General features: G+C 38.7%; 1 protein-coding gene across 1 annotated transcript in view; it reads right to left on the bottom strand.

The window, feature by feature from the left end:
- The window catches only part of LOC101847879 (COP9 signalosome complex subunit 6), a 46287-nt gene that overhangs the window by 5758 nt on the left and 24141 nt on the right, over positions 1 to 16388 (bottom strand). Inside the window, exons 7-9 of the mRNA XM_005100172.3 lie at positions 15364 to 15453; positions 13163 to 13263; positions 10883 to 10951 (exon numbers count right to left, since the gene is read on the bottom strand). Of these exons, the coding sequence (XP_005100229.1) occupies positions 10883 to 10951; positions 13163 to 13263; positions 15364 to 15453 (260 nt within the window). The remainder of the gene's footprint in view (positions 1 to 10882; positions 10952 to 13162; positions 13264 to 15363; positions 15454 to 16388) is intronic.

The raw sequence follows: 16388 nt of genomic DNA, 5'->3' as shown, positions 1-16388 counted from the left end.
CCCCCCCCTTAAGCGTGGTTTTCCGTGGTTATAATTTTTGGCCTTTGACGTTTGGATAAAAGCCATGAAAAAAAAAGCATGTAAGTTTTCAAAGGTAATTTTTAACACGAAAAGTGTAAAATACCGGCTAAAAAAAGATACCAATAAAAAGAACAGTTCTTTTTCTATTAGAATAAAGTCATCGACCTGAAATTATTTTGCATGAATCCTTCTTCGAAACTACCGGGAGCACTCAGTACACTACAGTATTGAGTCGACTCGCTCGCCGCAAGGGCTGGTGCGGCACCGGCCGAGACAACGCCCGGTGTTTTTATTGAAATAACGACAGATCATTGTGTTCGAGGCAATAAAAAAACTGATTTGTAAAGATCTCACAGTCTGAAAAAAAAATTAGGCTTCATTTCTTTGTTATAATGATTGTACTCTGTTAATGTAGACATGTTTGGTGCACTTGGTACTCTTTTATTATCTGTCAAACATGGGGTTGCATGCAGCCAGTTAGCGACTTCAGCAATATTTGATTATTATGTTAAATTGAAACAGCTGCAATTCTCTTAAACATTGACTGAAAGGTAAAAGTATGGTACTCAAATTCTCAGAAGACACAGGCCTTTCATATGAAACAGATGAATTTGACAAACAGCTTCTTTGAAAATTTAGAATCTGATACCTAGTACAATGCTAATATATTGTTGCATTTGATGTGAAGTCCATTCTCGTGAAAATGTTGTTTTGTCCATAAGTTTTTTCTCTATTAATGAATAGTTTTCTACTTCTGTATGTTACCTTGTAGTGGAATAGCCAAGATAACTGCTAAATTTCAAGTCTCTTTCTCAATTCTAAGACCCCCATTGCTAAGGATACATGTTGCTCAACTTCGAAGGCCATTTTCTCCTTTTCGTGTTTCCTCATCTCGCAAAATTAAAAGTTCTGTATTTTCGTTAAATATGGACATATTTACTTCATTCTTGTCTTAAATTGTAGGGAAAAGGTGATAGTTTTCGAAAATAATGTTAACTCAGTTTTCAAATTTCCTTCATATGACTGACATTGAATGGCGGGGACACATATAATATATATCATTATGTGCATGTATGAGTGTACGCAAGTTTTTCATGAATAAGTAAAAGCATAGAACAATGAACAGACTTTAACAATATAAAAGTCACATAATTATTACTATAAGCGAACAATGTAATATGAGATGTGGGGGTAAAAATTCCATAAAAAAGGAGTAAGATTACAACATTTGAACAGCCCCCCACCCTGCCGCACGTAGCAGCAGATGTTGTTGTTGTTGTTGTTATCGATCCAGCAACAGCTAGCTGGGCTCTCGCCCTTCTGTCCAATGCCATGTAGTGATAAGTGCAGGTCTGCTGCAGTTGCTGTAATGTTCCATAGAGTGTGTTGTCAATGTTAGGTCTCGGAGGGAGAAGGGTAGCTTTGATGTCATTTAGGGCTGTACAGTGGAACAGGTGATGATCCAGTCTCATATGCATAGTCACACAAGGGACACATTGGGGGACGCACGTAGCAGATAATACAATGTAGTTTCAAATTTCAAACAATGATCCCTTGTCTGTTTTTTTACATTCTCTCAAAGGCCTGGGTCGTCTCCCACAGCACAGAAGCAGGAAATTTTAAACTAGTTAAGCTAATGTTTGCCTTAAGACTGTAGCGACTACAGTTCGCTATGCTTAAGACCAAATCCTGGCATTAGCTCAATTACGCTTTTCCAAGGGGCCAAGTGACACTGAGTGTCTGCAAGGACTCTGTGCACAGAGCATGTGTTGTATTGCCGTAAAGTGTCGGGGGCCGGCGGATTTTTTTTCTTCCTTACATTCCAAGAGGATTGGGTTAGGGTACCTGAACGGCACATAAATTTTGAAAAATCGGAATCAAGGGTGCTACGATCGTATTTTCGTAAAACTGAGAAAAAATATTGAAATTCCTCTAAATTCATAATGGTGGGCAGAGCTGCATAAAATAAATGAAGATGAACAGTGTTGATGAGATGTGTTTTTCAACACATTTATGGACTGTCATTCAAGGCATATAACAATCAGTACTGAATGTGGATTTGAGTGCAGGGTGACTGCCACACTGACTTTACAACACATAGCCCGTACCAATAAAAACTATATTAATTAAAACATACTTTCTTACAAAAGCATACCTTACAGCACTGATACGTCCTGTGTGACTTTGATATGACAGTCAAATTTAACTAGTTTTTCTCCAGACCTGCCACTCTATGAAATCTCAAAATTAGGATCACAGGGGAAAAAAATCGGGATTTGGTGAGAAAAATCGGGATCAACAGCAAATCACTCAAGGTGACTGCCAAGCTGACTTGAAAATTTTCAAGGAGTATCCATAGATATACAGGCTTATAATATGTCCTCTCTGTGTCTCTTTGTGTGTGTGTGTGTGTGTGTGTGTGTGTGTGTGTGAGTGTGTGTGTGTGTGTGTGTGAGTGAGTGTGTGTGTGTGTGTGTGTGTGTGTGTGTGTGTGTGTGTGTGTCTGTATGCATGCGTGAGTGTGTGTGTGTTTTATCACTCAAGCACTCCTAGTCCAAGTGTCTACCCCCCCCATCCCCCTAAACCAATGAGTTCAGAAAAACAATTTAATCAGTGTGCATGTTTTTAAGTTCCCTGTCAACGGACAGTCCCCGACACGCGGAACTCACACGCCAAAGCCATGTCATGTGATGTGAACACGCTACTGAAACAAGTCTTACGGACGAACCCAACTAACTGCGCGTCCACACCAAACACTCGGACGAGTGACAGTCATTCTAGGCTAATGATATGGGCCGACCGACCAAATGTACCAACAAATCTCTTGCCCCTCATATGCGTTCAGACCAAAGCAACGACGATGACCGAGTCTTATTCTAGTCAGCGCAGTTGGTAGTGCACAGGTTAGAGAACAACCGTTGCTTGTCCGAGTGTTTGATGTGAACGCACAGAAGGCAATGGCACTCGAAGAAATCAGTCCCCCCCCCCTCCTAAAAATACCAGCCACATCTCAACTGCTGAGTGTAAAGACTTAACCATATACCGGTACAAAAAATAAATGTATGGCATTCCTGCACTAGTCTAATTAGCCATCAATGATGCTCCAGCAGCAGCACCATCAACTCCTAGGGTGCAACACTCACGGATAACAATCGACCAAAGGAGGCCTACTTTATATCTGTCTTTGTGATAAGACTGGCTACCTTCAAGATATCAAATTATAAAGAAATACTTGTTCACAATAAATTACCCAATTTATATATGCTCAGGCAAAGATAGGTTTGAATCCTGACTAGAAATGCTCCTGAAATGTCACAAGTAAACCCAGCTTCCAGGTTGCTGAGTGATGAAACCAAATACAGGGTCCCCACCAAATCCTAGTAAATTTTTTCAAGACCCCAAATCGAGGGAAAAATCAGGCCGCTGCGCGTCAAGAATGATCCCCAAAAAGCCCATCTATCAATGTTAAAAAGACAAAATGTCTATAAATGAATGCAAATGTACATTTTGTAGTATATTCTTCAAACAATAGATGACTATAATACTGGGTGACTGCCAACCCAGCTTCTCAATTTTTCAAGGGAGGAGCCTCATCCATTTTCCAGGAACACGTTACATAACAACGAAAGCGTGTGCTCCATTTATATCTAATATAATACATGTATATGTTTGTGAATACACACACACACATGTAGGTACATTATATCCAGTCAACAACATGTCAGTGTGACACTGGGATCTTGAGAGACTTTGGTATTTCAGTTTGTTCTTATTACTTATTTATATTTTCCCCTCATCATATTAGCCAACATAACAAACTATTCGTCGAGGCCCTATATAAAAAATGAATCCTGTTTTGAGCCTGAGAAAAGACCTAGAACTAGAATATCGACTGTCAATAACCAGTCAAACTCAAAGTAGAGTAATATTAGTGTAATAACTAGAATGGCTCAAGTAGACCTATTCAGTGTGAGAGGTGTAAGAACTGAGGGAGGACAAGATGCAGTGACACTGAAAATCTGCCAATCTTGAACAGAAAGCTAAAATATAGATATAAATTACAACCACCCCATCCAATGAAACGCGAACACTTTAGTTCAATAACAAGGCATGACGGATCCCGATTCCACACAAGGCCTGCACAAACGCGCGCTTTGCAGAGAGCTCTAAAGTAGTTATCAAAATGCTAAAAATTTGCTTCCAAGTTCAGTTTTTGTCCTCTAGCGTTGCCTTCAGCCTCCTCCCCCTTCCACGAGTGTATCTTATAAAGGAGTTCTATACTTCACAGCGCTCAGACCGCCGGTACTCACAGGTTCATTGACCGGTCACGAGGGCGAACATGTCAAGACGCTTGTATAAGTTTTTTCTTTCTTTTTTTCCCCAAGCGACAGCAGAGGGCAATTTTTAATATTGATTTATTTTCAAGGCGACACAGCGTCCATAATGCATAACCTGCATGTTACAATTTATGTTGCGTTACCTATCAGACTATTACCGGAAAATTTCTGGGCGGTAACGAAAGCGAAAGTTGATTCTTCCCGATCGAGCCTCGGTGTCACACATACACTTCCGCCACAGCGGTTCAATTACGTTTCCTCTTCAGGATTCATCTACCATACAGTCTAGATAGCTACACATTACACAGGCCCTATCCTTTCCCGACTTACCGACCCATCACAAAATTCCCGACTTTTTCCCGACCTCCCGACCCATCTCAAAATTCCCGACTTCTTCCCGATTTCCCGACCTGGTGGGGACCCTGCAAATAACATTTTTGCTTCGCCAGTAAATTTTACATCACTCGGGTTAGAGTTAGCTGGACTTATTACAAGAACAACAACGCCAACATGTCATATGTGTGTCCCTGCCGGTCAATATCAGTCATATGAAGGAAATTTCAAAACTTGAGTTAACATTATTTTCAAAAACATCACCTTTTCCCTACTATTGAAAACAAGAATGAAGCAAATATGACCAAATTTGACAATAATACAGAACTTTTAATTTTGCGAGGTGAGGAAACACGAAAAGGAGAAAATAGCCTCTGAAGTAGAGCAACATGTTTCCATAGCAATGGGGGGGTCTTAGAATTGAGAATAGAGATTTGAAATTTAGCGGTTATCTTGGCTATGCCACAACAAGGTAACATAAAGAAGTAGAAAACTATTCATTCAAAGATAAAAAACTTAAGGGCAAAAAGAAATTTCACGAGAATGGACTTCACATCAAAGGCAACAAAATATTAGCATTGTACTAGATATCAGATACTAAATTTTCAAAGTAGCTGTTTGTCAAATTCATCTGTTTCACATGAAAGGCCTGTGTCTCTTGAGAATTTTGGTACCATACTTTTACCTCTCAGTCAATATTTAAGAGAATGGCAACTGTTTCAATTTAACATAATAATCGAATATTGCTGAAGCCACTAACTGGCTGTAACCCCATGTTTGACAGATAATAAAAGAGTACCAAGTGCACTAAACATCTCTACATTAACATAGTACAATCATTATAACAAAGAAATGAAGCTTAATTTTTTTCATAACTGAGATCATTACATTTCAGTATTCCATTACCTCAAACACGATGATCTGTTGTTATTTCAATAAAAACACAGAGTGTTGTCATGGCTGGCGATGTACCAGCCCTTCGGCGAGCAGTTGCCTTAATACTGTAGTGTACTGAGTGCTCCTGGTAGTTTTGCGGAAGGATTCATGCAAAATAATTCCATGCCGATTACTTTATTCTAATAGAAAAAGAAATGTATTCTTTTTTAGCCGGTATCTTACACATTTCGTGTTAAAAAATGAAATTTGAAAACTCAAGACGCTTTTTTCAAAGTTTTCTATCCAAACGCCGAAGGCCAAAAATAATAACCACGCTCAAAGCTGTATAGTTGAAAAGACGGCATTTAATCATCAATCTTTCTGCAAAGCATTCGAATGCATGGGTGTCAATTTTGAATCGGCCGACCTCGCATTTCGACCGTGAAGGGCTTCCCTTTCCACGGTGATTCTCCAGCTTCAAATACTCGAATATACAAACAACTTACACTATTGTAATGAAGAAAATCTGAACTTTTTCAATGTGTTCAGCATAATTTGGTGTTTTATAGCAAAACAGCAAAGAAACAGAGATCTGATTACCCCCCCATTTTACCGAAACCCTGCGCTCGGAAGGCCGCGAGTCGGCTTACGTGCCGCGTTTACGCTACCAAATTATACGTTTGCAATAACACCAAAAGCACACAAGAGCACATACACACCTACAAAAACACAAACACACATATATACACACATGCACATAGACCGCCTCGTTTGCCTCTTGGTAAGGAGTCCGCTTTGAGAGATCTAGACGAAGTTAATTAATCTTTTAAAAGCACTAAAACACAATAAAAACGAATTTTTCAAGTCAATCCAAGTGTAAAACTGAAAGATCAACAGACGATAACAGCTAGCAGGGTACGACCTCACAGTCAGCTGTTTATGTAAACAAGCTTGAAGTGAGCTAGAAGTTGTCGTTTTTACTCCGTTTTACCATTCAAAGTTGTCTACATTTCAGACTATTCATGCTCAAAAAGGGGTCAAAATCTAAAAATAGTTGCGAATGAAGAACGTTGAAGCAAAGGTGGCCATGAGGTAATGGTTCTAAAAAAAATCCCAGAGCTACACACTAGCAAGGTCCAAATTCCTTTATCACATCACCCAAGCTTACAACAAACAACACACATCTCCCAATTAAATCAAAATAATATTTTTATAGTTAATTATAATTTTTCATTTTTATCTTAAATGAAGCAGAAGACATCAAACTTTCAATATACACCCCCATAAAAATTTAATGGAAAGTCACTTTTTTTGCCTTTTTAGCCTCGTAGCTGAAAATAGCACATAACATCTTATGACTGATATCGACCGGGGCAGACAGATATAATATGTATGTATATATATATATATATTATATACACACATATAAGGGCATGGGCTATATATATTATGGGCAATTCTCCTGAACACTTGAACTTGCACATACCCTTTACTACAGATACCATAAATAGCTTTCTTTATTTCAAATCATAGTTAAGATGAGCTAAGCTGGTGGTGAAAAGGTTGCCGAACCTTGACTAGGCAGAAAATATCCAATAAAACGAAATGCTGAAACAGTGTGCGGTTTCGTAAATAAAAGTCTTAGTTTCCTTTTAAAAAAATCATTTTTGCACGGTAATGTTTAAGACATTATATTGTTTGATAAGCATTTTCTTCTTTAAGAAATGTTTAGAAATTTGTGTGAACAAACAATGAATATAAAGGACATTGTACTTTCCCAAATTAGTTTTTCTTTCCCTTCATTATATTTCATGTTTTGACCGGAATGGTTGTGTCCTGTAACATTTAAAGACCTTAGCACACTAGTCTAAACTTCACTTCTGTTTCCAAAGAAACCAAACAAGCTTTAGCTTCAGCCTTTTAGGGATCAAAACTCAACATGTCAAAGGTGTACTGAGTACAATTTCAAACTATTTGGTTGAATTCTAAAATTTGCTGTCCGTGTTACGAAAACTTCAAGTTTTTACGACGTGGTGGAATCAGGCTCTCATCAATTTTTGGGCAGGTAGAATTATTGGTATCACATTAAAGCTTGTTCATTTGTCTCGCTTTGGGTGAAAAAAATATCCATTTATTTTGAATAGAAGTATAGATATTTGCGAATAAAGGAGGTGGGGGTCACCTGATTTCAGAGGTAAATTTAGTGAGAAAATGGCCGCCAAAAATAAGCTTTTTTCTTAGCTTGAGAGTCAGAGGAAACTGAACATGTAGATTTTTTGTGTATTTAATTAACGTTTTTCAGTAAAATCCACACAGAAATGTGTTCTTTAACACTTTACAACCTCATCTCGCCGATTGGCTATGTTTACCACCCAGTTTCTTTGGATTTCCCCCAAAACATGACGGCAAAGTGTTAATGGGCATGAAAGGTGATGAGCCAAAAAACAAAAATTCGATAAAAATTCACAAACCTGCACAAAAATGCCAGTTTCTTCACTTAAATTATTTTGACGAGCGCCTGATGTCAATTTTAAGGCAAGTTGAGTTATCAGTATCATCTGAAAGCTGATTTATTTGTCTTGCTTCCAATTAAATTAACGTCCATCTATCTTGAATAGAACTCAAGATATCTGCAATTGAAGGAAGTGAGGTCACCTGGTTTCAGCGGTGAAATTAGCAAGAAAATGACCGCCAAAGTTTGATAACTCCAATAGAAAAGCTAGAGTCCTTGAAAACAGAAAAATGACAGATTTTATGCCTTTAATTAGGTAGCACAAGCGAAATTTTTTTGGGACAATATTGATGTTTAAACCTTAGGGGTTCAAATCTACTCTATAAAACAAGAACATTAAAAAAAGAATTATAAAAATCCATCAATAAACAATCGAGATATGGTATTTCAAAGTTTTCTTTTTGAACGAAACCTTTTCAACTGCGACTTTCACCCATGTTTGAGGTGTTCTAAAATACAAAGTGCATGATCAAATCAATGAAAACTTTGTTTTTCCCAGAGATGTTAACACAAATATTGATATCTCTAAATCAAAGCAAGTTAGAATGACTGGTTTCCAAGATATAAACCTTCAAAAATTGGAAAAAAATGCCAAAATGTGTCATTAAGAGCTCAGAACCCTATTTCAACCTCTTCCAAATTAGTCAAAACTGCCTCCTCATTAGTGAAAAGCACACAATCATTACAAATACATGCATAGACTTAGCTGACTTTTTTTCAGACCCCTCTAACGACCTTTCTAATCATAAGCAACTTTTCTGGACTCTTCTGAAGTGGACTTCGGTGCAAAAAACGCCTCTTGGAAAAAAATTAGGGGAATTCTGGTACATCCTCGGGCAAAAAGCATCATAACAAGTGAAAAAAATTAAGCTACAGGGCTAAATCATACATCAAATTAAAGCTCAATGCAAGCTCTATGAGGCTAAATGAAAATTGTTTACTAAAACCTCTCATAACACTCCATAATAAGGCCCTAATGCCCAAAAACCTTCCATTATTGAGTGAAAGTTATAACGTCTGCCGACTGGAAAAAAATTAATATAAAATCAACAAATTGTGCTACAAGGCTGCATTATATATCAAATTAAAGCTATTTTCAGGCTCTGTACAGTGAATTAGTTTATAGAAAGTAAAAATCTGCCAAACATTTCAGAAATGAACAATAATGTGAAAAAAGTCATCATTATTGGTTCAGAAAATGAAGATTTCTGCTCAGGGGGTTTAAAAATTGGAATTAAATCAACATACTGTTCTACCGTGGTTCATCTTGTATAATATACACCTAGTTCTAGATTTATTTATCATTTTTGCTGAGAAAGAAACCAGTGGCTGGGGAAATACAATGTATCATCGTTCATCGTGTGTCCAGTAAGTGGATGGAAGAAAGAGGGGGGTGGGGGGGTTTATTTCTCCAATTATCAGGTGACATCTAAGTGTAACGAAGTCTAAGAATACGTAAAAAGGCTGGTTGATTCAATTTTTGAATATCCACCAATCAAGAACGTAGATCTAGCCTTTTTTGTTATCAAATTAAATGCCAAACAATAGATCTACGAACATTTCCATCGGTAACACTAACATCCGGTAACTCCCTCCCGAGTGTTTGGTAGTGTGTGATGACATGTTACTATAAATAAAACTCCCGGTTCAACTCTTCATGGCTTTATTCTTTCACTTTGTCGACCAGAGATGCTTAGATTTCGATGCATTTAGAATAAATAAGGTGTTCTTAGTTGAAAAGACAGCAAAAATACCACCACCAAGCGATACATTTGTATAGATCGCAAATAATTCACTATGAGGTGGTGGAAATGTAGGTCGGCGTGATTCCCATCAAACAATAACAATCCATTCACACGGCAAGAGGTGGCCGATTAGTCTTATTTTTCAAAACACGATATTCATAAGTATCCTAAAAGAAAATTATGATAACACTTACATAAATTGACGCCATAAACAGATCTATCGAATGTTTCTTTTACTGAACTATCATATAATCGTCTGCTGCTTGGGTCAAGTCAGAGATGGTGGCAATGGGCGATGGAACAGCCGCAATGGCAGAATGACGATCTCCCGAAAGTGGTTGTTACCCCACTTCAGAAAAAGTAATATTTCTACTACGTGGAACGTAGTTGACTTTTCTAAACATATAAACTAGATGGTAGAGATGTCTAGGAATATGATCCTGGCACGGATAGCCCGATTTGTGTCGAGTTTCATATTTTAAAATGCTTTCTTCGTCTTTACATCGTACCACTCATGCTTTCCGCTCGGAATAAAAACATAAACACATTCCCCAGAATTTTCTCCTGAAATCCCAGATTTTTATGTTTCAAACCGCAAGAAAATTCGATGATTCACGACTGAGAAATCGAAATTTAAAACAAGTACCCCTCAAATGTAAGAGCGCAAAATTGCGAGACAGCCGAGTTTTCCCGTGTTAAACTTTAGTCAATTAAAAACTAAATATGCAATCATTAGTATCAGTTTCTCGTTCACCATGGAGAAGGAAAGACACAGAAAACAGTGGTATCATTTTCATTAGTGTTTACAAAAATTAAAACCAGCTAATAGTTGGATGAAGTTGTCCAAATCTGGCTACAGCCGTAGCTGTCTGCCTTGAAAACGGAAATAAAAGAGGTTAAGCCAAAAAATAAAAATTCAATAAAAATGTCCAAACTGGCAGAAAAAGGCCTCTTCTTCCGATTTTTGGATTTTGACGATTTCAACACGCTGCTTCACATATATAACTACAAACAATGACAAAAACATTCATGACGACCAGAAGATCTTTTAGCCATACCTGGTTCATGGTATTGCTGCCTTTGGTCATCGCCCCTAGGTATGCCATAAGGCACACGTCGTTGCATTGCTGAAATGTGAAAGGGTAATTCATAAATGATCAATCATTTGGAAAACATGTTGTTACACAAAACATATCAATTTATGACAACCGCATAATTTGTAAAGCTGGTCATGCAATTCTCACTGCTAAAACACATATTAAATCATTTACTATAGTGAGAGGTGCACCTCAGAGAAACTCAAAACCAAATTGTGAGAATAAGAATTGTGGTATGAATGACATCGCACAATAATGTCAGCAGAAAAAGGCAGATGATCAAAGACCTAAAGAGTTACAGCTTTTTAAAAAAGTATCTCACTGCAATACAAGTGTACTTCCATTTGAATTGAACTCTACATATTTACCGTTTTACCTAAACAAAAATAAAGAAAAAGAGGTGCTGGGATCCCAGGAAAAGATTAACTTAGATGAAGATCAACTCAAGTGACTTCAACTGAAGTGGGGTCAACTATTACCCACAAGAAAAAAGCAATCTAGTAACAAAAATAAAAATCTGGAAATTATTTACTGCAGGGTCCCCACGAAATCCTGGAAATTTTTTTCAAGACCCCAATTCGAGGAAAAAATCAGGCCTCTGCGCGTCAAGAATGATCCCCCAAAAAAGCCAATCTATCATTGATAAAAAGTCAAAATGTCTTTAAATGAATGCAAAGGTACATTTTGTAGTATAGTCTTCAAACAATAGATGACTATAATACTGGGTGACTGCCAACCCAGCTTCTCAATTTTCCAAGGGAGGGGCCTCATCCATTTTCCAGGAACACGTTACATAACAATGAAAGCGTGTGCTCTATTTATATCTAATATAATACATGTATATGTTTGTGAAAACACACACACACACATGTAGGTACATTATATCCAGTCAACAACATGTCAGTGTGGCACTGGGATCTTGAGAGACTTTGGTATTTCAGTCTGTTCTTACTTATTTATATTTTCCCCTCATCATATTAGCCAACATAACAAACTATAGGCCCTATATAAAAAATGAATCCTGTTTTGAGCTTGAGAAAAGACCTAGAACTAGAATATCGACTGTCAATAACCAGTCTGGGTGTCATGATTCATATAATAAACGTGAAGACGAAAACTATTGCTCAAACTCAAAGTAGAGTAATATTAGTAATAACTAGAATGGCTCAAGTACACCTATTCAGTGTGAGAGGTGTAAGAACTGAGGGAGGGCAAGATGCAGTGACACTGAAAATCTGCCAATCTTGAACAGAAAGCTAAAATATAGATATAAATCACAATCACCCCATCCAATGAAACGCGAACACTTTAGTTCAATAACAAGGCATGACGGATCCCAATTCCACACATCCACACAAGGCCTGCACCAACGCGCGCTTTGCAGAGAGCTCTAAAGTAGTTATCAAAATGCTAAAAATTTGCTTCCAAGTTCAGTTTTTGTCCTCTAGCGTTGCCTTCAGCCCCCCCCCCCCCCCTCCGAATCCCCTTCCACGACTGTATCTTAATTCTTATAAAGGAGTCCTATACTTCACAGCGCTCAGACCGCCGGTACTCACAGGTTCATTGACCGGTCACGAGGACGAACATGTCAAGACGCTTGTATAAAAGTTCTTTTTCTTTTTTTTTTTCACAAGTGACAGCAGAGGGCGATTTTTAATATTGATTTATTTTCAAAGCAACACAGCGTTCATAATGCATAACCTGCATGTTACAAATGTTGCGTTATTTATCAGACTAGATCTATAATTACCGGAAAATTTCTGGGCGGTAATGAAAGCGAAAGTAGATCTTGATTCTTCCCGATCGAGCCTCGGCGTCACACATACACTTCCGCAACAGCGGTTCAATTACGTTTCCTCTTCAGGATTCATCAACCCTACAGTCTAGATAGCTACACATTACACAGGCCCTATCCTTTCCCGACTTATCGACCCATCACAAATTTCCCGACTTTTCCCCGACCTCCCGACCCATCTCAAAATTCCCGACTTTTTTCCGATTTCCCGACCTGGTGGGGACCCTGTTATTGCCAACTTCATCCAACAAGAACAATTATAAAACTATTTGAGAGACAACTAAGGGAAGTAACAATCATCCTGAATGGGTGCCTATGAGATACCCATCAGAATGTATACCTCAGCTTGCAGAGGTGTGAATTTTTGCAGTTGACCCAAGGGAGCCTAGGTGCATGGTTGCTACAGGCTCAAGGCTCAAAGGGCAAAAACAAATTTTAAAACTAACCGTGTAATAATCCTCGCCAAATCTTTGAGAGTTCAGGACAGGTAGACGGTAGCAAAGACTGTAAGCCTCTCTTAGGATGTCGTGGTTCTTGGCAACTTCATCTGACAAAATCCACAATACATACAACATATCATAAGAAATAGCCTTGTTTCTTCATTCCAGAAATAAATATGTTATGAAATGTTAATTAGCGAGTGTGAGTTCCTTTCACTGAACAAGGTTAATCTTAAGAGCAGTAATTTCCAGAGCATACAATTCATTTGGTATTAAGCTGAAATACTGCATGGGTGATTCTAATTCCTAACGGAGAATTCTTTAACATTGGTCATTTAGGGAGTGTAAAAGCCTCCTCAAGTCTGACTCTTCATCCTCGCCACGGTAGGTGAAAACAGGATGAAGTTGGGGACCCCAAAATGTCATGTCTGATAAAACAGTGACTGGCATAGCCGGCTGACGGTGGATAAACCTTGCTACAAAAGACTAAGCAGAAATTATCCGCTAAACCCTAAACACCACGAGAAGACACAGGCAGTGAAATGAAGATGCAAGGTCAACTGTTGGTATGGAGTCTAGCCTGCATTTCATTAAAAAAAAAAGAATAAAATGTTTTGTCCACCTGTTTTGAATGTCACCTAGTCAGCCAGCCCCAAGAGCCTATAACACCAAGTACATGGCCTCCTCTCCTCTTGGCCGAAGGGCAATAGGACACACAAACAATGGATAAAGGGAGACAATAGAACCATGAGAAACTACATCTCATTTGAAAAAGCTGCAGAGTAGGTCAACTATAGAAAAGCGCATCTCCCCCAAAGCTCACCAGCAACAGAGGATGAAAAAGTAAAAAGTGAAAACTATCAGAATAAGACCATTCACCCATTTGGTTCTGTCCTATTAGAGATGGATGTTAAATTAGGAGGTTCCCCTTTTTATAATAAGTTTCAAGTGCAGAAAAAAGTCATCCTGCAACCAGCCATACAGTACAAAAAGTCAACCAAAAATGCACCATGCTGCAGTGAATTAGTAATTTCTTCCTTGACTAGATCTAGAAGAGATAAAGAGAGTAAAAGATCAAGGGGAAGACCACATGGAACCTGAAGAAAAGTCACAGAAAATGATGTACATAAAAATGGGAAGACATGGAATAACATCAAGAGGCTAGCCCAGGTTACGAAAAAGTGGAAAGTGTTTGTTCGTTACCTATACCCTGATCCAGGGTGAGTAAGGCAATGATGACGATGACGCATAAAAGAACCAGAGCTCATCCATTGTGTCAAGTGGGACAAATGACATGCTGACCAAAAAAAAAAAAATGGCTTGCCAATCCAGAGGTGAGATAACGTGACAAGACAAAGCCTTAGATGGAATCCCTTGGAGAAGAGAAAGAAAGGAAGGCTGAGATCTATCTGGGAGCAAAATCTGGAGGCAGATCTCAGGCATATGGGACACAGCTGACAGGAGGTGTAGAAGAACACCCAGATCAGAGACAGCTAGACAGCTTTTCTTGGCGGCCTTTACCCAATATCAAGAGACAAATGATGAATCAGGTGGTTAGGAGCCTAAAACCAAAGCGCAAGTTCTATTCCTCCTCAGTGTGGCTTGTGTATGACTTTGAGATTCCACAACTTTTTACCCGAGATTTTTGTCTCCCTGATCTCTGGGTGGATAACGTCTTGCCTTTAGCGTTCAGAGCAGACCAATAAGCTCAGAGGTTCAAGTGCTTGTAGCGTACTTAACATCGTAGCAGTTGAAAGCCAAATATTTAAGAAGAGTAGTCCTGCCAAGGTTCTAGAGGGACTAAAAGGCAGTCATCATCCACATGACAATGACCACTTAAGTGCAGTGGAAAAGCAAAACAGATAGTCAGAAACAATAGGAAAAAGAAAATGAAACAAGACTGCCCAGTGGCAATCTCCCACTTCCCACAATTGGGAATGAAACTAAGAATAAAACAAACACTATTAGAACATTTTCCCAAGCCTGTATCAGTGGGTAGTTGGCGGGCGCTCAGGTGTGGTTTGCTCCTTCCTTCTTATCAAACATATCTAGCATCCTTATCTTTCCTCCTTTTGTGGCTTTGTTACTCTCTTGTAACACCTCTAATCTTTGGCACTTACATGATCTATTGTGTTGCAAGTGCTGTAAAACTTTTACTGAAACTAGAACAAAACAAGCCAGTATCATGAAAATCTGGGACAGCTCACCTTTCTGAGCAGCCTGTATGTAGGCCAGGATCACCTTGATGCGATTGTGCAGCATCTTGATAGAGCTGTGCTGGGCCACTAGGTGCTCCGCTGGGTGTGGAGAAGGAAATCATAAAAATGACAATAAAGATGAAGGTATTGATAACGATAAAGATGGTATGATAGAAATTAGAAAAATAATAATAAAGATAAAGAAGATAGCAATAGTAAAGATGGTAATAATAATAATGACGGTAAGAACATAGGAACAAGAACAATAGACAGGGTGTCCAGCAATATTTCCTGAAAAAATTTACTACCTGGAAAAAAATTTACTACCCAGCAAATCAAGCCCCACACCAGCTCGAAAAAGGGAGTTCATTTGCCCCATCAATAACATATATATTATTATTACATAACATATGGAACGAAAAGAACACACAACAAAGTCCAGTCGACAAAATGGAGGATAGACCGACGATCGCAAGCTTGCTTGCAGCTAGATTTAGTTTTAGTAAGGTTTTTACTGCGCTCGCAACTGCATAGGTGATATGAGCGACAAGGGGTGGATGTCAACAGAGAAGTCCAAGCTTCGACTATCAAGGCACCCCGGAAATAGTAGTTCACAAGTGTGACAAACATACAAAAGAAGTAGAGGAAAATTACGATAGTAAAGAAGAGGACAGAAAAGGCAGCAGTTTCCCCTACACGGTCCAGCACAGTATGAGCATGACATTAATAAATCAGCCCATTTACAATTCTACTGTGCATAAGAACATGTTAATATCCTCCCTTTGGGAATGGCCTAAAGATGTTTCAGTCAGTAGCACTGCCCTGGTGGAGGTGGGCGGGGGAAGGGGGGGGGGTAGATTTATACCTAATGTGTACACACAGGGTGACTGCCAAACCGGCTTCTCCATTTTCCAGGACCATGTTACACAACAACAACGCGCACGCACGTAATGACTCGAATAAACCTATTCAGTGTGAGAGGTGTAAGAACTGTGAGAGGGCAAGAGGCAGTGGCACTGAAAATCTGCCAGTCT

This window comes from Aplysia californica, unplaced genomic scaffold (assembly GCF_000002075.1).
Source record: "Aplysia californica isolate F4 #8 unplaced genomic scaffold, AplCal3.0 scaffold00238, whole genome shotgun sequence".
NCBI lineage: Eukaryota > Metazoa > Mollusca > Gastropoda > Aplysiida > Aplysiidae > Aplysia > Aplysia californica.
Note: the sequence above shows the minus strand (reverse complement) of the source record. Positions and strands in the feature narration are given on the sequence as shown.